This window comes from Chanodichthys erythropterus, chromosome 9 (assembly GCF_024489055.1).
Source record: "Chanodichthys erythropterus isolate Z2021 chromosome 9, ASM2448905v1, whole genome shotgun sequence".
NCBI classification, from domain to species: Eukaryota; Metazoa; Chordata; class Actinopteri; order Cypriniformes; family Xenocyprididae; genus Chanodichthys; species Chanodichthys erythropterus.
This window is the reverse complement of record NC_090229.1, coordinates 32,913,852-32,937,213: the sequence shown is the minus strand read 5'-3', so window position 1 is coordinate 32,937,213 and position 23,362 is coordinate 32,913,852. Positions and strand designations below refer to the sequence as shown.

General features: G+C 39.5%; 1 protein-coding gene across 9 annotated transcripts in view; it reads left to right on the top strand.

Moving 5' to 3' along the window:
- Window positions 1–21,556: 21,556 nt before the first annotated feature.
- The window catches only part of prdm16 (PR domain containing 16), a 282,629-nt gene continuing 280,823 nt past the window's right edge, over window positions 21,557–23,362 (top strand). For all 9 annotated transcript variants that reach the window (XM_067395356.1, XM_067395365.1, XM_067395361.1 and 6 more), the window contains exon 1: window positions 21,557–21,805. In XM_067395356.1, the coding sequence (XP_067251457.1) occupies window positions 21,769–21,805 (37 nt within the window). In that variant the 5' untranslated portion in view covers window positions 21,557–21,768. The remainder of the gene's footprint in view (window positions 21,806–23,362) is intronic.

Here is a 23,362-nt window from a genome sequence, read left to right as displayed (position 1 = left end):
AAGCTTCATAATGTTTGCGTAAACGGACTGAGCATTTGAAGTGACGGAAATATAGAAAAGCCCCCAGCACTGCTACTGTTGCACTGATCCAAAAAGGAAGATATTAGCACATTTGTTTTTTGTTTTCACGGAAGAAATACATTTGTTCCCAAGACAAGAACAAATCCCGAAACAGTGCAAACATTGTGGAAAACCTGTTTCAAACACTAAAACTGTGTCAACCAGTGTGGAAAATCTCATTCTAATGGGTGCATTAACATTGTTTGACTTCAGAAAATCCGGCAGCCCTTAGAAAACCCTATCCTTCACGATGTACGTCCTGCATCTCCGATAGTGATTTTGTTTATTATTGAGCTAATGTGTTGCGTGAATGTCAGTTCACGAGTGTTAATGAGGTCTACACCATCCCTTAAGTACCATATGTCATCAAGTTACTGTTGATTTTGCAATCACAGTTTTCCTATTTTGAAAAGATTAGTGAACTAACATGTGTCCATTAAGATAATCCTAAAAGCTTTTTACACTTAATGCTGTGTTGGTCACCGCAACCGTAATTATTAAACGCTGCACATTGTGAAAGGATCTGTCTTTCAAAATTTTAAAACAGCTGTGAAACTCAAAGATAAAGTAGTTTTTTACAACTTCCGTGGTAATGAGTAATAAATTTAGTCAATGGACTTAGTAAATAAATAAAATGCGACGTAAATGTTTTTAATCAAATGTATCTTATTCAATTTGGATTTTGTTTAGATTTTGTTAGAATTTGACGATTTTTGCTACTAAAGCTTAATGTGAAAATGTTTCTCGATTTTAACAGTCGTACTGTAAAAATACTCAATGTTTTCTCTAAAGAATATGCTGGTTTAATTCATTTGAGTAGGCAGCTAGGATACGTGTTTCAAAAGCCATGTCTGTAAATAGACTAGAAAACTTGTAGTGGTCATGCGTAGACCAAGGAAATTGTTTGCAATGTGACAACATATGGTTATATTGCACATACAAGGACTGACGAGGGAAATCTCTGTTACTGGAAACACTTAAAGTAGTGACATAGTCTTTCTGGGAAATGTCTGCACATAAAATGATTTAGCAAAGTTCATTGTTGCCCATCGTTGTCAGGAGGGGAAAGAACAGTTTACTTTTTAGTGTCATATGTTTCATATGGTGCACATATTACATGTTACAGTAATTGATTACAATAGCAACCAGAACAACAATGCATAATTATATGCAGCTTCACAAAATGATTACATATTAATTACATGCAGTTCATGTGTATTACGTAGTAATACTTATGTAATTACACTGTAATGAATACTGTAGTTTGGCCACAAAGTAAATTGTTTTTGTAGCTGATTTATATTGTTGCATACAGCAGGATTTAGTGTTTAAGAACTGCTGCATGAAAACGTAACTGTTTCACTGCACTCAATTTTATTTTATTTAGAAAATCTGATGGGAATATCCTCATGCTGTACATGAACAGTAGGTCTGGAAGGAATCAAAATAAGAGTGTGAGAACTGTGGTTTAGCGGTTAGCGCACTTGTTCCTCATGCGGGACTCACAGGTCTGTTTCCAACTCTAATATTATTCAATGCAAAATTAATATCATCACCTTATTCTTGGTGCAAATAAGGAAATCCTGTTAATATGAGAGTGAATAGGATTTTAATTTATCAATTATCAATTCAGTTAATGACACATATCCTGCTGGATATCCTTTAACTCACAGAGGGTGAGAAAAAAAACAGTGCTATATTTTGAAATAGCTCCTAAAGGACACAGTCCCATGGGATTATGCATTTTATAGAGGGGCTACACCTCCCCCGAGGCTTCATTAAGTCTCAGAAATACCCAGACACTGTTCACACGCTGTAAATCTACGTGCCTCACGTCACAGACCCGCTGCAGCCACTCACCTCCCAGACCTGCCCACTCACCTTTGACATGACAAGACGTTTTTATTGTGCTGCCGCTGAAAAATTGAGTCTTTGTTTTCATGTCGAATTTCATGAGCTTAAATCGGTAACTGTTTTACATCACAGTGCCCATTTTACACATATTAAATGTAAATCTCATTAATCTTGCGCAGTCTTTATCAGTTTTTATTGCTGTAATTTTACACATTTTAGAATATGAAAACATGAAATAATACAAACAGAAGTATGTTAAACTTATATGTAAAACGGTCCAATGTTTGAGCTTGCAAAAACAACATCAGGTGCATTCTGGGATGCTATTTAGGAGTTCCCAAGCCAAATCAACTCAAATGTATTTGTATAGCGCTTTTCGCAATACACATTGCTTCAAAGCAGCTTTAGCGAAAATCATGATGTTAATGTTTTTATATCACGATATCTCCTAATTTCATTTAGCAGATTAGAACCAGGCGGTAATGTAGTTTACATTTATGTTGGTTACTCGTTGACTGGTTTCCTAATGCACCTTTGGTAATGTTTCATTTTAGTGTTTGTCACACATACTACATTACTAAAATGACTTACTATAGTATTAATAAGAACTATATAATTACTAGCAGCTTAAAAATAATGACACTCCAAAATGTATATGAAGATATTTAGAATTATTCTGTAATTATTTGAAATGTAATTATATGTAAATACATGGCAACATGAACACCAATGCCAACATGTGTGACCAAACATTTAAAATGGTAACATGATATTTACAGTAATAAAAAAAACTTAAAAAAAAAAAAAAATGGTGCATATGCATTTCAAATGTATCATACTTCAGACAGGGTGATCATTCTTACATTACAGGAAGTGCAACTTTGGAAGAATGACTATAAGATATTCCTTATTTAATAATGCATGCATGTTTTCTTTCAGTATTGTGCACTGGAGGCGGTGTTATGATGAATTTGGGTTGTCCTGTGCTAAGTCTTGGGAAATCAACCCAGATACACAGGGGACAAGAGTTCTGAAGTAAGTGCTATTTTTCACCGGGCTTTTGGCATCAAGGGGTGTTTTAATTTTTTTCTCAGCAAAAGGGATGATAAAAATATACAGTAACAAAATAAAAACATGAGTAAAAACATTCAGTAAACAAGGCTTTAAATGGTGACTAAGTAGCAGCACAGAAAATTATCTTCTAATAAGAACCTATGTAGAAAGTAATAAGCCAGCACACAGTTGCTGTGTATGAAATGTAATACTTTCCTATATAGTAGGTGAAAAACAGTATGCCAACAAAGTAATATGTCCGAATATATCACTGTAAAACCTAACTGAAATAAGTTCATTTTACTTAATTTAAAAAAAAAGTTAATTTAACTTAATAAATATTTGTTATGTGAACTCAAAAAACGAATTATATTAAGCAGAACTCAATCTGAATATGTTACTAGATATAATATACTATTTTAAACTCTTATGATTTAAGTTATAGAAATTCATTTAATGTAGTTGCTTACGTTTATGGCTGACCGCAACAAATTTAAAAGAAATTGGAACTTATTTCATAATTTCTAATTTCTTTTAAATAATGTCATAGCTTATGCTTTTATATCTTTCATAACCCATTAACTAAAAGCTAATCAAATAAATACATAAACAATAATAAATACATGAATCTTCTGTTCTGTCATCATTGCTTTTTACCAGTGTTAGTTTTTGCTTATTCTTATGCAACTTTATTACTTTGGGTTTGATGAACTTAAACCATTTAAGTCAATCAGTTTCCTCAAATCATTTAAGTAGCTATATAGATGTTAAGACTTGAATTCAAACTGAATGACTGGAATAAACTTAAAATCTTTAAGTTGAGTTTACTCTAATGATTGACTGAACCAACACCAAAATATAAGTGAATTTAACTGAATGTATATGAATTTACAGAACTCATACTTATTGATTTATAGAATGGTTTAAGGCAATGGGTTTCCTCAAATGGTTTTAGTTATCGTAACTTAATGGGTTTTAGTATTCGAAAAAGCAAGGTTAGAAAATACAAAGTTGACCTATTACTTCAGCTGAAATTCTTAAGTGCGCATTCGACGGACCCTTCGATGAAGCCATGGGAGAGGATTTGTGAATGGTGGTGAAGTTGACAGTTAAAATATGATATAGATGTAGTACGTCTGAATTTCATTCATACTACACACATATAGAACGCACTTTTTTAACAGACACTATAAGTTTAAAACCAAATACCTCCTATGCAGTATGCATAGTACCATAATTTCAGACATAATTTTCACCACAAAAAAACATTTAGCATGTGAGTTAAATGTGAATTTCTCAGCATTTCATACACTGTAAAAAATACATTTGTGGAATGGCAGTTGTCAATGTAAAAAGTGCAAATGGTGGATTTACTATTTTCAGTGCTGAATTTCTCTCTTGCTATTCTTTTATGGCTATTCATTAGCACATTAATGTATGTAATGAAACATTTGCCTGGTAAAAACATGCTCACAAATATAATATATTTTAGTCTCTTTTAATGAATATATTGTGAAAAGTCATTTTAAAAGAAAATAGCATTTTGACCTGGTGGCATGACCTTTGTACTTCCCTTTAATATAATGTGGAACTTGAGGAGACAGGTGCTTTTGAGATTCCTGTCCCACACCAAACTGAGGCAAAGATCACAAAGAAAAGCTGTAAAAAACAGAATGAATGGTCAAGCGAGTAAGGCCTTTTAAAAGAATAGGAGAAGGCGAAAAATGGGAAGAGAGCGAGAGAGGGAGAAAGGAAAAACCCCTCCCGTAGTAAACAATGCTTATAGCTGGGGTTAAGTGCTAAGATTTCGTCCAGTGGGACTCGGGGTCCACATTTAAGCCTTCCATGGTGCAGGGGCCACCCCAGTCATCTGACATAATCACAATGATGATATACAGGGACATTAGAACAGGGAGCCGCTGACATGCCGAACAATAGCTCCTCACAGCAGGACCGGCCTTTCTGGGCATCCAGGTGCAGTCCCAGGCCGGCAAATTCCTCCTCTCCCCCCCTTCGGCTCTTATTGTGTGGCCAGAGATGCTCTTTCAGGAGTGGGATGAAGGGGGAGAAAGAAAGAGATCAGAGGTGGGAAGAGAGGAAGAAGGTAATAAGGTAAAAATAAAAGTTGTAAGGAAGAAGATTGTGAACCGCTCCTCAGTAACAAGAGTTTCGGCACCGAAAAAGAAAAAGAAAAAACAAAAAAACAAAACAAAGTTTGGTTGATGGAAACACATTCACTGATGCCAAAAAGTGAAGGGGAACAGAATAGGATCTTCTCCATCAGGTCAGTTGAGCTTTTGAAATAGAGAGAGAAAGGGAAGGAGACTCTGAGAAGGGAGTCGAAGATTCATCTGTCAACAAGAGTTTAGAAAAAAAAAAGCATAGCCCCTGGTCTGGACGCACAGATGCTGCCCTGTGTCTGCTCACTCAAACGTGTGTCCAGCAGGGCTGACCGGGCACAGAGCTGCCCCTATTACCCACAATCCTGCGCTCCCGACAGCCTGGGCCAGGCTCAGATTTGAAAGCTTCAGTGAGCAAATCCTTGACATTGCACACATTAGAGTTTAGCCGTCTCCCTGTGTGGTCCATGTGTGGAGTCTTTCTTAAAAAAAAAAAAAAGTAAAAATCCTTCTATTTATTAATGGGTTAAGCAGTTACCTTGTCACCAGACACCTAAAATCCTGTTTCAAATTTGAACAACTTGAGGGAAAATGTTTTTCCAAAGTTGATTTGTTGCTCATGAAAAATACATGCATGTGTAGACATTTTTGCAAAAAAAAAAATTACCTTGCTCCTTGTACGGTAGTTTCAAAGTGAAATATCTAGTAAGTGGAGCTAACAGTTTATTATGTTGTTTTGCACATATAGTGGCAGTTCAGAAATTTAATGTGGCACTGAAAGTTTAGTGTTCTATCATGTTTGAAAATGACATATCATCTACATTAAACTATATCCTAAACTAAACCAATAGGGTTAACAAAAGCAAACACCAGATCAAAACGTATTTGCTGAAGTAAAAAACCCATTTTACCTTGTTTTGTCAAACCAAATTTCACTGGATTTCACTGGACACTAGCCTACATTAGAAAAGCCATACACTTGTAGCTGAATATGTAATACAAACGTTAAAATGTATTAGCTTGCAAATCATGCACTATAAAAGTGTTTGAGGTAGTATTTGTCACAGATCCCTTGTTCTCCTAGACTCCATTTCCCAAGATCCTCCTGTTCTCCACACCTGCACCCACTTCCCTCGTCATCTCCCTATCATCACGGATCACCTGCACCTAGGACTCTATTGTTAGCACTCCCTTTATATGACACTCACTCCCTTCATTCCTTGTCCGTTCTGAATGCTGTTTTGTTAAGGTGTCTGTCTGTTGTTCATTGCCATTGTTTGAAGTAAAGTCTCTATTATCGTGGAAATCCGTATCTGCCTCATCTCTCTACCAGCCACCCGTAACAGAAGAACGGACCTAAACCGACCGGATTTTCCACGAAAAAAAAGAAAAAAAAAATGGAGACTTCCACCAGCTCCCTGGCTCCTGCTCCTCCAGCGCCTCTCACTCTTCTAACAGCCAGCGAACGCATTATCGGGCTCCTGCAGGTAGGACGTTCGCTGGAGAGGTATGTGGAGGAGTTCGTGAAGCTTGCTTTCTTGTCTGACTGGCCTGATGCTCAGTTGATCTCCTTGTTTTTGGATGGATTGGATGACGACACTATCCGTTTTGATGAACCTGTTTTTTGTTTCTCCTTAAGCGACACTATCAATTTAATTTTGTGGTTGAATGGCTCCAATTTCTTAGTAGAAGAGGTTCAGGATCAGTGTTGTCGTCCGGTCCATCCAGAAACACGGTTGGCCGGGCCAGTCAGTCAACCTCCGGCTTCCTCCGCATACCGCTCCAGCGAACTCCCTGCCTGCCCCAGGCTGGACCCATATTCTGCTACTGGGCCCAGTAAGCGGAGGAGGAGGAAGAAAGCGGCCCCAGTATCTCCAGAGCCCGCTCCAGTATCTCCAGAGCCCGCTCCAGTATCTCCAGAGCCCGCTCCAGTATCTCCAGAGCCCGCTCCAGTATCTCCAGAGCCCGCTCCAGTATCTCCAGAGCTCACTCCAGTATCTCCAGAGCCCGCTCCAGTGTCTCCAGAGCCCGCTCCAGTATCTCCAGAGCCCGCTCCAGTATCTCCAGAGCCCGCTCCAGTATCTCCAGAGCCCGCTCCAGTATCTCCAGAGCCCGCTCCAGTATCTCCAGAGCCCGCTCCAGTATCTCCAGAGCCAGCTCCAGTATCTCCAGAGCCAGCTCCAGTCCCCACAGAGCCAGCTCCAGTGCCTGTGGGGATTTTAATTGTATTTGAGGGGATGAAATGGCCCTCAACCCCAGTCTCCTCCGAGCCAAGTTCTCCAGTCTCCTCCGAGCCAAGTTCTCCAGTCTCCTCCGAGCCAAGTTCTCCAGTCTCCGCCGCCGAGCCAAGTTCTCCAGTCTCCGCCGCCGAGCAAGGTTCTCCAGTCTCCGCCGCCGAGCAAAGTTCTCCAGTCTCCGCCGCCGAGCAAAGTTCTCCAGTCTCCGCCGCCGAGCAAAGTTCTCCAGTCTCCGCCGCCGAGCAAAGTTCTCCAGTCTCCGCCGCCGAGCAAAGTTCTCCAGTCTCCGCCGCCGAGCAAAGTTCTCCAGTCTCCGCCGCCGAGCAAAGTTCTCCAGTCTCCGCCGCCGAGCAATGTTCTCCAGTCTCCGCCGCCGAGCAAAGTTCTCCAGTCTCCGCCGCCGAGCAAAGTTCTCCAGTCTCCGCCGCCTACGAGCCCTCAGCTCCAGCCGCCGCCGACGAGCCCACTCCTCCAGCCTCCGCCGCCGAGCACAGTGCTCCAGCCGCCGCCGCCGCGCAACCGGCTCCAGCCGCCGCCGCCGAGCATGCCGCTCCAGCCTCCGCCGCCGAGCCTGCCGCTCCAGCCGCCGCCGCCGAGCCAGCCGCTCCAGCCGCCGCCGCCGAGCCTGCCGCTCCAGCCGCCGCCGCCGAGCCAGCCGCTCCTAGTATGGTCTCTGTGATTGAACTCTCCAGCCCAAAGACTGTTTTCCCTCCCTGCCTCCCTCTCCCGCCTCCTCCCAGTCATGTCTATACTGCACCTCCACCTCAAGCCCCCTCGCCCAGATCTCCACCTCGGACCTCTGGGCGATTACCTTCACCCCGGCTCCAACCTCCCTCTGCTCCACCGTTGCCCATCAGTCCTCCAGCTTCACCAGTCTCCATCCTGCCTCCACTCACACCTTGGTCATTCATCAGCCTGCCCTCCCCTCTGGACTTCACTCCTCCGTCTCCGCTCCGTCACTCCGTCCCTCGGATTCAGTTGGCCTCCTCACTCCCCCCGGTGTTCGTTTTGTTGGCTGTCCTTCTGCTTTCACTGCGGCCTTCTGGAGCCCCGGCTGCGCTTCGGTCGGCGGAGCCTTCGGTTCCGCCATCACCCGCCAGTCCTTCAGCGACGCCTGGGCTCAACGCCTCGAAGGCTTCGGCTCCTGACCCGCCATGGCTGCCCGCTGCACCTGACCCGCCATGTATGCCCGCTGCATGTCTGCCCGCTGCACCTGACCCGCCATGGCTGCCCGCTGCACCTGACCCTCCATGGCAGCCCGCTGCACCTGACCCTCCATGGCAGCCCGCTGCACCTGACCCTCCATGGCAGCCCGCTGCACCTGACCCTCCATGGCAGCCCGCTGCACCTGACCCTCCATGGCAGCCCGCTGCACCTGACCCTCCATGGCAGCCCGCTGCACCTGACCCTCCATGGCAGCCCGCTGCACCTGACCCTCCATGGCAGCCCGCTGCACCTGACCCTCCATGGCAGCCCGCTGCACCTGACCCTCCATGGCAGCCCGCTGCACCTGACCCTCCATGGCAGCCCGCTGCACCTGACCCTCCATGGCTGCCCACGGCTCCAGACCCGCCATGGTTCATGGATTCGCCCTGGAGACCTCCGTTCCTGTCCGCTCCTCTCCCTGCTCCTGCATGAGGTCTCCAGGGCGCCCGCCCCCCCTCCCGGTGTCTCCATCTACGGCGCGAGGTCGCGCCTACCGGGAGGGGGGAGTACTGTCACAGATCCCTTGTTCTCCTAGACTCCATTTCCCAAGATCCTCCTGTTCTCCACACCTGCACCCACTTCCCTCGTCATCTCCCTATCATCACGGATCACCTGCACCTAGGACTCTATTGTTAGCACTCCCTTTATATGACACTCACTCCCTTCATTCCTTGTCCGTTCTGAATGCTGTTTTGTTAAGGTGTCTGTCTGTTGTTCATTGCCATTGTTTGAAGTAAAGTCTCTATTATCGTGGAAATCCGTATCTGCCTCATCTCTCTACCAGCCACCCGTAACAGTATTATGCAAGAAAACGCATAAAAAATTGTTTTCATTAAAGGGGGCCTATAATGCCCCCTTCACAAGATGGAAGATAAGTCTCTGATGTCCCCAGAATGTGTCTGTGAAGCTCAAAATACCCCACAGATCATTTATTATAGCTTGCCAAATTTGCCCCTATTTGGGTGTGAGCAAAATCATGCCGTTTTTGTGTCCCTTTAAATGCAAATGAGCTGCTCAACAACAACAAAGCTGGAGAATCTTACGCAGCCAAAATGAGGATTGTCAGTAACGGTGTTCAGCCTTACATTGTTCAAACCGGACTTTGGAAAGACTCAGAAAGAAGTTACAACTTTTAGAATGAAACTGGACGTTTCTGAATGGTTAGTGGATACATTTATGTAGTTGCTGTGGAGTTGATTCAACTCATCCACTAGCATGTGGCGTCATGTTAATCTTTTGTGCAAATCCAGCGTTGAATTGACCCTCGTTTGTGAAGCAGTCCGGCGTAAAATAATGGCATTGGAACAACACTCTACTACAACAACTCTTCCTCTTCTCTAAAGCAGCCCAACATGGCTTCACCCCCTCTGTTGTGTGTCCTCGGGGGCGGGGTTTATGTAAATTTTGGGGTTTGTGATGTCACCAACCCGGGAAGAAGCTCATTGTAGTCTCTACCAGCCATTTGTTGTAGTCCTTAAAAAGCGTTTTTCTGTAAAAGAAAATATCTCCCTTTGCATTGAACTTTGAGCGTCGTAACTTTGCAGATGTTGTTTATGCTCAAACAGCAACATTACACACTAACTAAAGTTAAAAAAGTGAAATCATAATCAATGACCCCTTTAATTGATAGGCCTAATCTGCCCCTGTAATTGTAATTTGTGTGAAAAGGAATACAAGCTGTTGGTGTTTTACTGTCTCTAGTGTTCAGTTGTATGTATAGGTACGTTTTTGCACGTTTTTCCAGGGGTTTAGTTTTGGAAGGTGTTGTTGATTCAAGATTGTCGGAGATTCACTCTCAACACAAATCTATTCCCTCGGAAAGAAGACGTGAATAAATTGGAGAGAAAAGGTGACAGGAGTGTTGATTAATGGCTGTGGTGTCGTTCGCACAGTCGAGTCTAAATAAAGGTCTGACAGGTTGGCATCACGGCTCGGGGTCGGGTCCATCAACATGCCTCCATCTAGGAGAGAAATACATTTTAATTAAAGCAAAGTATAACTCGATCCTGGAAAGGTGGAGAAAAAAGTGGGCTATTTGCAGAAAGATTTATTCTTTGTTCACACTTCATTTTCCCCCTCACACTCTTTCACTTTTCCTTTTTGCTCTCTCCGTCCCTTCATCTCTCTCACACACTGACTGCCGACCCTGTGCGTTAAACGCTTTGAGAGTATTTTCATTTTTTGACATCAACGACTTTTGTTTATGAGCGAAGGCTAGTGTACCTTTAAGGAGAACATAAAGGCACAGCCAACACTTGTCATATCTCCAGGCTGCATTTGTCACACAGAATAATCACAATAGCCAAGAGAGCATGTTCTTAAAGCCGTAGTTATGAGTAAAGCGCTGGAGAGTTCACTGGCTATGTGGTAGGTACGACATGAATTGTGAAGTTTTAAGCCATCCAGGGCCACGGCGGCCTCGTTTTCACGTGTAGATACAACATTCCTCTACGGCTAGCTGATCTCCCCTCTGAGCCGCGGGTGAACGGCTGCTTAAACTCAGCCTGTGACAGAACGCAAGACATGCACGCAAATTAATTCATATTTCGTGTGCCTTCCATCATGCTCGAGTATCAATATACAAATTGAGCAAAGGAAGAAAGAGTGCAAGATGCATTTTGTAACATAAACTATAATCTTAGATTGATTCCAAAAGGGGGTTTTCACAGTGATGCCATTGGAGAACCATTTTTGGTTCCCCAAAGAACAGTTCAGTGAACAGTTTTTTAAAAGAAGCATTCTTTTTCCACTATAAAGAACCTTTTTTTGCAATGGAAAGGATCCATGGATTTTTAAAGATTCTTCATGGAGGTGCCCATAAAAACCTTTTATTTGTAAGAGTTTCCCTCATACTCCCTAAGCCTACTGCATATTTTATATATTTTTTAAAATTCAAACCATGCATTGGCTTAAAATAAAATATTTTACTCAGAAATAGGGATTGTCCTGGATTCAGCTTGTCATTGTCTTTATCTGTACACTCTAAAAAATGCTGGGTTAAAAACAATCCAAGGTGGGTTGAAAATGGAAAAACCCAACGATTGGGTTGTTTTAACCCAGCGGTTGGGTTAAAAAATACTATACTAATACTAACTATTGTTTAAAAAATACTGTATTGCTTGCTTAAAATGAACCCAAAGTATGTTGGAAATTAACATTTATTAATATGTTTACTGAATAATAATTAAACAATAAACATTCTTTAAATTTCTTATTAATAAATGTTCACCTTTTGATTACTGTTGCTTCTTGTAATTATGTGTCTGATTTTTAATTTCCAACCTATTTTGAGTTCATTTTAAGCCAGCCATATAGTAATTCTTACGTTGGGCAAACATTTAACCCAACTTCTGGGTTAAAACAATCCAGTCGCTGAGTTTGTCCATTTTCAACCCAACCTGGGTTGTTTTTAATCCAGCATTTTTAGAGTGGATGATGTTTATTATGGTTTTAATCTATGTTCACGATAAACCTCTCTTTCTAAGACTCTAAGACTCATTTATACTGTTAATACAAATGTTCATAACTGAAACAGATAAGTTAATCTTTATTTTATTATGAGGAAGGTGAATATGAACTGAACTTGAATCTGCCACAACTTCTTCCTATCCAGAATTCATCCCCACACAATTTTCTTTATAAAACAGATCCTTCTTAAGTTACATCTGGAGCTTGTTTTTATGTGAGTATCCTCATATCAATAGTGGCAATGCTGATTCTGGATCAGTGTCGAATGTTCTTATGAGTAAGGATTATTGAGGTAGGATGGAATTTGAAACAATGTAATACGCGGCGTACAGTGGTCTGGGATGCTGGGGGGTGTAGCTCACATGGGAATGACGGGAGAGGAGAAGGAATGCTGAATTGGTAGAGTTGTTGGTGGGACAAACTGAATCACTTTGTATGAGGAACACAGGAGGGCAGTCTTTAGACACTAATAGCAGTCCCACATGAGGAACTGCACAGTGTGCAGCACCTATTTAATTTAAAACACATCAAAATACAAGTATTTGAAAACTTAAAAACGCATAAATGTCACTGCATTAAATAACAAAATATCAAACAAATGGATCTAGCTTCACTTTCCTGAGCCATTTTTGCAATGGCTTATAATCAACTGGTGCGTCAGTGACTTTCAGTGTCCTATATGGGCGAGTAACCACAAATGTTGTTCATCACATGAACTATGATCATGTTTGACAACCAGAAAGAGTCCAAATACTTTTTGTCTTCTTTTTGATCAGTATATCTATTGCTTTATCAATTCGAAACCAAACAACTGTCCTTTTTGTGATGCTTTGTTTGCATTCATTAAAATAAATGTGACTTGGTTTGATATTTTGCAATCTAATGCAGTGATATTCAGACATGTTTACAGTGCATATGGTGCAGAGTGTCCAAACACAGCTTCAAAGAACTGCTTCAGATTGTAGCAAATCAAAGCAATACAATACAAAAGCTGATATTAGGAAAAATGTTGAATGTTCCTGGAAATGGACAACATGAAATGTCTGTGCTCTTTGCTGTTGTATTCTGAAGATGAATTTGTAATGTGAGATATTCATCACACAGATTGGAATCAAAACTCCCTCTCAGTTTTCCAGTTTATTATGTATTTGGAAATGAATTATGATTTCTGAACTGACTCTTTAGTGCGTTTAATTTCTTTACGGTTAGCAGGGACACTTTTTAAAAGCTTGTTGCTTTCAAAGAATATTTCATTACGCACTTCTCTTCTAATGCTCCTATATCAGTGCATAACATTTTAATGCACTTTAGTGCAAAATTTTATCCACTCACATTCTTGGATCTTAAACTAAAACAAAATCAGGTCGTTTGAAGTAAACTGGTTATCTCTGGTTTATGAAAGCTTTATAAATATCCCGTCTTCAGGAAGAGGTTGCATTCTTCTTAAGAAAAGAAGTAGAAATCTATCTATCTCTGCTCTTTAGAGGAAATGAGCGCCAGAGAGTGAGGTGTTTGCATGTGTGTTGTGATGTGTAGTTTGGCCGGAGCAGCAGGCTGATTAATCTTGCTGTCACACGCACACTGCCTCAGATCGACTGCCTAATAAAACTCATAAACAGGTAAATAAGCAACCCAGCTCGAGTCTTAATCCCAGCAGCGCATATAAGCAACGAGAGGCAGTCTTCAGCTTAAATGAGGGGCAATAAGAGTGATTTACCACTCTGAGTCTGTGAGTGTGTGTGTTGGTGTCTTTGTGTGAGTGTGTTTGAGGGCATGTCTCACTTGTATTTGCATTGGTTTGGTATTCTTTGTGTTCGTTACATATTTGTCAACTGTCATGACGTTCCCTCACAAGCACATGTGCATGGGTTTCTCCATTGTGAAAGCTTTTTAACGACTGCAATTTGCTTTTGTCTCTTTTTTTTCATGTCAGCAACAAAATATGAGAAATAAAGAAGTTCTGACTACCTAAATAACCACAATGCCATCTTTAACAGTGCACAAATGTTCACTTTTTTAAATTTATACCACACCTTTACATGCTTGACCTAATGATGTTTTAGCTGCTGTCATGACTCTGGGGCCTCCATATGCAAAAACACAAATGTGTTGATTTTGCTGGGACGTCTGGTGAGGAGATGGTCCTAATCAAAAGGAAACTATGCACAGTCACTCCAGGAAGGGCTGATGAGAAAGAGGAGGGGAACACTGAGAGGTCTTTCACTGAAACCTGCTCTCTTCCATTTATGAGCCACTCAGGCAGTCCCATCTGCAAGTCAAAGTCAACACTCAGGCTGAGCAATGAATTCATTAGGGGGACTTTGATTTTTGGTTAGTGTTTAAATTAATTAATGTTGCCATTCATACTTCAGACGTTTAAACCACCCCCTCTGCCAAGCCTTGTTATGTTATAGATAGCCTATAATAAGTGTAGGCTGTCACTGTAAAACCTGATAAGGTCAGAATACTCCATTTTTGTAGACACTGATTACCTCAAAAAATTAAGTACAGCAACTCAACATTTTGAAGTAAATAATAATTATAAATAATTAAGTCAAGCTGAAAAATTGTACTTAGTGTTTCAGTCCACTGTACTACAAAATATTGTTTACCTACAAAACACAACATCACAGAAACACCTTTAAATGAGTGCTATAAAATGATTAATCGCGATTAATCGCATCCAAAATATGTTTGTGTTTACATAATATGTGTACTGTGCATATTTATTATGTATATATAAATACACACACATACATGTAAATATTTAAGAAATATACATATATTGCACAAATATTTACACACACACACACACACATACATATATATAGATATATATATATATATATATATATATATATATATATATATAATATTATATTTGTATATATATTATATAATTTGTGCATTATATAGGCTATTATAAATATTCTATAAATATAATATATTTTGTTAAATATATACATGCATCTGTGCGTATTTATAAATACATGATAAATACTCACATTACATACACATATATTATGTAGCTAACACAAACTTTTATTTTGGATGTGATTAATTGTGATTAATCATTTGACAGCACTACTTAAAATAACCTAACATTAAACAATAACACATCTTCCCCTGTATTAATCTTGTGCAAAAACACAAATATAACACTCATTTTCAAAATGTATTCTCCTTACACAGTGTGACACGCAAAGCATGCTGGGAACTGCTGCAATTCAGTTTAATGTTGAATGGATTCTTCTGATAATGTCGGTTAGGGCAACGCGACTTGGATGACGTCACTTTATGTAACTATAAGAGTTCACAAAAATAAAACTAAACCCCTCGTTCATAAAAATGTAATTGTTTTAAGTTGCATCAGTGATTTAACAGACTTTAAGTGCAGTGTACTCAGTCTTGATAAGTTAGTAGTACTGTTCGGTTTTACAGTTTAGTATAGGCCTAAATAAAAATGATGCATTGTTTTTAAAGGGTTTGGAAAGGTTTCAAGAACATTAATTGCCGAGTAGTTTAATTAAACCCACTGTGCACAAAAAGGAAGCAATTTTCCTTCAAGAAAAATAAACTTTTTGTTATGCTATAAAATTTCTGTTGTACATCACGCAATGTTATTTCAAGACTTTATTCATAAAAGCTCAAATTGTGTATGTGTTGTTTCTTATCTTCTGCTAGAGTGGCACATCTGACTTGAAATCGCCGATTCATGCCAAAAATGTGTTTAATCGATCAAGCTATGTGAGTTGTGTGAGCGCGCTTAGGTTTTCAAACATCCCGTCACGCATCACCGACAGACGCAGTTTATTCCCTCATGTCCGATGCGGATCCGAGACTTCTGCTGATGCCCTTTAGCCATTTACCCCGTGTGTACTATTGAGCAAAAACAAAATGTTATTGAACACACAGCTCCTAAATGTAATAAATGATTAATTAACCTTTTCATTTAGCCCTGGTCATCAGAATAACACACTAAAGGTACTGGGGGAATATTGAAATGTGTCGCATGGCACAATCGCGGTGGCTCTCATGTACATCTCTATTGTTTAAATAAAGATAGATGGCATATATTAAGTGAAATTATTAATTTTGATATGATGATTAAAAAAAAGTAACCATATTACCATATTATTAAGAAGAGCCTACAACTAAAGAGTCTGTATGTGATTCGCATCAAATTTTACTGACAAATAAGAACTGCATGTGTTTTCTTTTTAAACATGATAAATTCGATCATAACATCATAAAAATGATTGTAGCAAGATTCTTAGAAAGTACAACGAATTCATAATTTGAATATTGAATGTAGCTATGTAGTGAAATTAAAACATTTACAAACATTATTATATTATTTTTAGGCTATTTTTATTCAAACATTTATAATAATTTAAATGTATTTAAATCATTTATTTGTTTATTAATAAGAATGATAATTTTATATTAAATAGAAATGAAATACATATTATTTTATGAATATTTAAATAAATATTTGTTTATTGTTGTTGTTGTTGTTGTTGTCAAATCACGTGTGAATTCTAATTTGTGTCAGTACAATGTCTGCACACCTGCACTGACCCTATACAGCCTATAAAACGCTCAGAAATCAGATCATTTGATCATCTTCCTGTTTGCCGATATATGAGCACATATTTGGGATGTAAAGAGACCGTGGTGTTCCCGCAGACAGAGTGATTGATCACATCATATTAGGGGTCGTTTCTGCACGGGGTAATTTTCTTTGCTTGCCTCGGGCGATCCTCACATGTGCGTTTCCATGAAGTCTCCAGACTCCGTCTCTTTTCATCTGCAGGGATGACAACAATAACAACGACAACAACGAAATTTACCTTTCCGAGACGGGATTTTGACAGGAAAAGCACTTAACGCATTTTTTTTCCAGCGCAATTAATCACAAGTGGTTATGAAGATGCGTAATGAAAGCGGGCGACTCATTGCAGTATAATTAATGTAACATGCCTTATGCCGCTTATTCAAGACTTGTGGCTTATACACGTATCACATATGCATGGGGTTGTGCTCAGTATTACAGCTGTTGTTAAATTAAAGCACTGTTATAATGCAAACAAAATCATTGTAGCCTAATATTTAATTTGACTCTATAAAACCGCACGGCAGTGACAGGCATGAAAATGCCGATTTTGATCATTATTGAGCGGAATAAAAATGTTGGAGTTTATAAGCGATTATCGATTTTACAAACAAATCTCTTTTTTTTTTTAACAGTAAATTATTGTCTTACGTTATGCATTTATATTAGATGTGTGCATTATAGAAAATGTGTTTGTAGGTCATGTTGTGTTTGTAATGCTGTACTGTAGGTTATGTTGTATACCGTGTTGGGATGCTGAGATAATTTCTTTGAAGGTTATGTATGGATTAGGTTATATTGTATGTTTAGATCCTGTTTGTAGGTTGTGTGTGCATTAAGTAGCCCGTGGCGCCCGTAGTCCTTCTCTTTGAACGAGGGACAACGGAGGAAAAAAGTCTGTCTAGGATTAGTGGTCAGATTTCCTATTTCCCATACACTCTCAAGGTCTTGAACCCAATTAATGGCTAATAATTACCCAGGGAACTTAACTGTAGTTGCTCTCGCGGTTTCATTAGCTGTGGAGCGCCTTACGTTATAAGGGCACAGGCGTGTCACCAATTCAAATGCGCGCGATGGAATGTATTAGCCTACTACATCACTACACACACTAATAGCCTATATATTTAATAGTCAAGTTTGTACTAAAGTTTGAATTCACTTGAAATCTGTAAAAGAGCTTTTGTAAGTGTTCGACACGCGCCTATTTGTTTTCAATTACTCTGCCTCACCTCTCCATTCTCAGAGTGTTTACGGCAACCACTATTGCCTTCTTTGATAATGTTTTGTTACTACAGCCATTGAGTACCTTTGCCAATTTTCTGATTTCCCTCTCTCTCACACTCGCACACACTTTCTCTAGGACTGTGTGTGTGTTCGTGTGCAGTGGAGAGAGAGAGAGAGAGAGAGAGAGGGGGAACTTGCCTGAAGCCCCGTCATCATGAAGTTGTGTTTACTTTGCCATTACATCCACTGTATTAGCATGTAAAGATCAGAGCGCAGCCGTAGTTGTCGCAACAAGTGGGTTTTTTCCCCGTGTATTCCGACTGTGGCCACTGCTGGGTGGATATCATTTCACATATTGAGTGTGGTGAGATCCTATCAGTGCGTAACACATAAGCCGAGCCCTTTCCTACCATGAATAAAGATTTGGTTTCATTTGCTTTCGACGAACGTATAGCAATAACAACAGAGACTTATCTTGGCCATCTAATTCTAATCAGTTTTATTTATAACAGTTAAAAATTATTATTATTAACAGTATTTTATTTTTTTTTTACTTGTTGGTATTTGCACTATTGTTTAGCTGGCTATTAATAGTAGTTATAATTTTTGCTCAAATAAATAAATGGTAAAATCAAACAATGTGTGCCGATTAATGACGGTATAAATTGTTGCAGTCTGTTGTACCCATAAGCAACCACACAAATAAAATCAACAGTAAAAATAAATAAATTAACAATAAAAACAACTTCATTATTTGTTAAAAATGTTATTTTATTGTAATTATATTGTATTAAAACACTTTACAATTAGAATTCATTGGACCGAACACAGTGACAACGACAAAATGGCGCCTTATACATTTTATTTAGTGAACTTAATAAAATACACTTACAACTGTAGACATACTCAAACATATATAATGGGTTAATATATTTTACATTACAGGGATTTATGTGATTGATTGTTTGTGATACTCAGTTGACAAACCTCTTGAATTCTGCTCTTAATGAATTAAGATCACACAAACTCTGTCATTGACATCAGTTCTCAGTGTGGATGTTCTGAGGCCTGGTTTGCAGAACACCTCTCTTCCGGGGTCTGGGCCAGCATCCCTCCCTTCCTGTGCTAAACCACAGGAAAATGGCAACAATCTGGAAAGAAAATAGTCCAAATGCGTAGTTACATAGCCGTCACGTTTCCAGGAGCTTGTAAAAAGGCAGACGTTTAAATGACGCAGAAAACTATTCCCCAATGAGCTAGTGATGAGGAGCAACACTTTTCTTTACAAGTGTAATTACAGTTAAATGCCTTTACAAAGGTGTTGCTCCGTATATGAAAAAAGCCCAGCCCCAATGCGTGAGAGAGATTTTCATTTGAATTGTTGTGTAAGGAACGGACGAATGGCAAGCTTGTACTAAACAATTTATATATATATATATATATATATATATATATATATATATATATATATATATATATATATATATATATATATATATATAAAGTCATCTTTGCTCGCTCTAAAATAAAACAACAGTTAAATTATAGGCTAAATCATATAAAGATGAATAATCCAACAATGTCACATTTTTAATAGCTTACCCAACACCTGTACATCTTGTGGTCAAATATAATTTATTTGTAATTGAAAAAAAAAAAAAAAATTAAAAAAGAATTTTTTTAAACTCAGAATTTTTGTATCTCACATATCAAGTTTAATGGCAATACGTGTTCGTGTCGTATCATCTGTTTTGACAAGAGAAGGTTTTACCGATAAAACGTTTAATATGGAGTCAATCAATAAACCTATAAATGTCATTCATCAGTGGGGGCTTAGTAACAAGATCTTCCTTCAGAGCAGGTAACGGCAGGTATATATATATATATATATATAATATGTGTAAAAGTGTTTAAAGCATTTCGCCTTGTTAAAGCATCTAAACCTCTTTAACGCGCCAAATGCAGATGAGCCAAATAGGTGCAAAATTAGTATTTCACTTATGAATGAAATAGGTTCTGGAGTTAGTTTGCACAAAATCAAAAGGCAGCAATCCACCAGAGAAGAACATAAACGTTATGTGTCTCATTAGGCCTAATATATTTATTTGATAAACATTCACAATATTTATTCACAATATTCACAATCATGTTTATTGATTTTAATACGCGAGGAGCTCGGACCTCTTCAATATCCTCATATTCATAAAAGCATAAAAGAGTAACCTATATAATGCCTATATGTCGGGAATGATATCAACGGAAAAAGACTGAAAGTTAGTGGACATGGATTACTGTTAATGGCTGCTTTAAATATCTTGAAAGACACCTGCGCGAGCCCATGTGCTCCCACGGGATCTGATGACAACACGAGATCCGTTTTATTGGAGAATGGTCTTCTAATTACAAAGAGAAATAATAAATAAAAACTGTCAGGTTAATAGCCGTCATCTTGTACTATGAATTCCAATACAATTAAGAAAAATTAATAAGATAATAGTTAATATTATTATTAATAATAATAGGCCTAATAATATAGAACTGTATTAGGCTAAATTTTGGCAAAAAACGGCAGCCTGTATTATATAGTTTTTAATAATGCAAAACGCAAAATAATTCAAATGTAGTAAGCAAGAAACGCTCATTTCCGACAGTACCTTTTCGCATCATACTGATTCCTATTTTTTGATGTCTAACAGGATCTATATTACGTGCCAATTGCAGAAAATAACTGCGGTTGTTGAGCCTGCTATGCACTCCTGAGGCTTGATTCTGACAGCACGCCTACAGCCTTACAATGACCATTAAAATGCAATGATTGTGCACATGCAAACATGACTGAAGTTTGTTATAGGCTACGTACAACAAATAATTTAACAGAATCCTACTTACATGTATCGGTTGCCTTGTCGTTCCCTGCTTGCTTTACCTGCACATAAACTGCCACGAATTTGTTTATACCGATACTGATGTACAAAACCTAATCTGGACCTAAGACCCAAACAAACCTCAGAGTGCATTGTTTCAAGAGAGAGTTTATATGCATACCTTCTCAGTGCGGATCCCACGCGTGAACTCATACATACAGTATTTCTACTCTTTTTACATTACACACATACACACACTCTCTCTCGCGCGCTCTCTCTCTCTCTCTCTCACACACACACACATGCACGCACGCGGGAGCTCCTGGCCGTCTGGAGTCTAGCGTGCGGAGACTCGGGTGGCTCTCAATAGCAACACTGAAACTGAACACACCTTTTACCTATTTATAGAGCTCACCTAAATTAATAATGTTAATAGTTTTTATGTATATATAAATATGAGGCACTCACCAATGTTCTTAAATCTACATCAGGTACAGAGACTTTCACAGTAAAGTTAAAAATTAGTAATATGCCCAGAGAACATTCATGTTCTATTTTAATTTTCTGAACCAAGCATGAATAATAATAATTTATTTTATGAAGAAATATGCTTAATCTAAATATTTGTGTACAACATTTTCATGCTTTAAATCGTCGCTTATTATTTGAGTGCGTGAAATGTTCGCGATCACCTTGCGTTTGAGGGCTGCGACCTTGACCCCATCCAGGATTCAGTGTCCAGTGTCGTACCGAATTCCGCAGGTCCCTGAAAAATAGCACTTATTCCTCTTCAGGAGCTCAAGAAGGGGAGGTGGGGGGCGATCCGAGATGTTGCGGAGCGAGTGGAGGAGGAGGGAAAGAGATAAGTGATCTAAAGGAGACACGATAGGACAAAAAGTGATGATGATGAATACATTGGAAAGTTTTTGGCCCTGACGAGGGTGTCAGATTGAATGGCCTGTGCGCATGTGCGAAGGTGTCCAAACTGACAATGCTCGTGAGATGAAGATAGCGCTGCTGCTGCTTCTGAGCTCAAGGAGGACGCGAGGAATCTACAAGCCGACAAGATGAGATCCAAGGCGAGGGCGAGAAAACTGGCCAAAAGTAGGTCCTTATTGCGATACTTTCGCTCCTGAGCGGCCGCACGGCACTTTGAACCCTTGCGCACATCACCAAAGTGTCATTTTCATTGATCAGTTCCTGCTGAGAGCGCGTCTTTGTCCGGTGCGTTTGTTTTTCAGCTCTCAATTGCATTGAAATCGCTCAAACTCTCCGTGATCCGCGCGTCCACCCTTTAGAGCAGATGCTGCCGTAGTGTGCTTGTTCACAAGTTTCGTTTGTGGTGGTGCTTTGGCTGAAATGGTCAGGAGAGCGTTTCCACGCCGTGTTGTTTCACTCTCGTGTTTTAGCGAAGTCGAGAAACCGTAGAGAATTGTTACGCGAAAGTTAGCGAAGAGTTGTCGAAAGGGATAGTAACTTTTTTATTGAGTGGTTCCAGGTCTTGTGAAATCATATTCCTGCTTGTTGAAATAGTGGGCGCTGTAGCACTGCTCATGGACCCCAGGACGCACAGACCGAGTGTGGAGCTCTCCAGAGCTTTCTGCCTGTCCACTGGATGCCATAGAAGAAGGAATATGAAACAAAACGGACAATTCATTCCGATAATCTAAAATTAGGAGGTCGCGTTTAGGAATCCTTGTCCTTTTTGGGGTCTGTTGCGGTTCGGTGTGCTTCATCTGCGAATGACAAATCAATAATGCATATAGGCTGTATGTCGTATTGAAGAAAATAGAGTCAGCTATTTTCTGGACTCATTCGAAGGCGAGGAAAAGTGTGTAAATCTCCTCTGGACTCTGCACGATGTCTTTGCTTATTGTTTGTTTGGCTTTCATTTGTATTCCGACTTGTTTGTAATAGGTAGGATTTCACACTCAAACTACTTACTTCTTACATTGAGTGCCCGTGAAACTTTTGCATGCGATTATAGCATTCAGTGCAATGTGGACAATTCATTAGAAAAGGCTTCATTATACTTAAATTAGGTAGCAATTTAATAAGTGTTATAACGAAGTTATAACGAAGTATTATGTTATGAGCTATACATATTTCTGTTTCCAGAGGAACATGATCATTACAAATAATCTCTTTTTTAACTGAAGAACTAGTAGACCATATGAAAGTGCGCAGTTTTGAAAATGCCCGTTTTATATGTTTCAATGACGCTGCGACAATTATTCAAATATTAGGACATTTTAGTATCTGAACATAGTAAAGCTCGCGTGGGCCTGATGACCTGTTGATACTCGGTTTGTTTTGGGACAGAAATGTGGGCCTTGATATTTTGTCATGCACACTTCAAGACTTCTGTAGCACACGAGACGTGTTTTGCGATGACTTGCGAGAATCGCTATTAACAGGTCAGACTGTCGTTTTTCGTGTTTTGTTGTTGGTCATTCAAGATTAATTCGCTTTTGTGTTGGAGGTCAACTCTCCTGAGTGCTCAAACAATATATATCAGACCTTCTTTTGGTCACATTTCAAGGCATTTATTGTGTAGTTCTCTGAGAGTTTATAGTTTCGTTTTTGTGTTGGAGGGCCTGATCTCAATTTTTTAAAACACAAGCGCTCATTAAAGACTACTGATATATGGCGCATATTCTG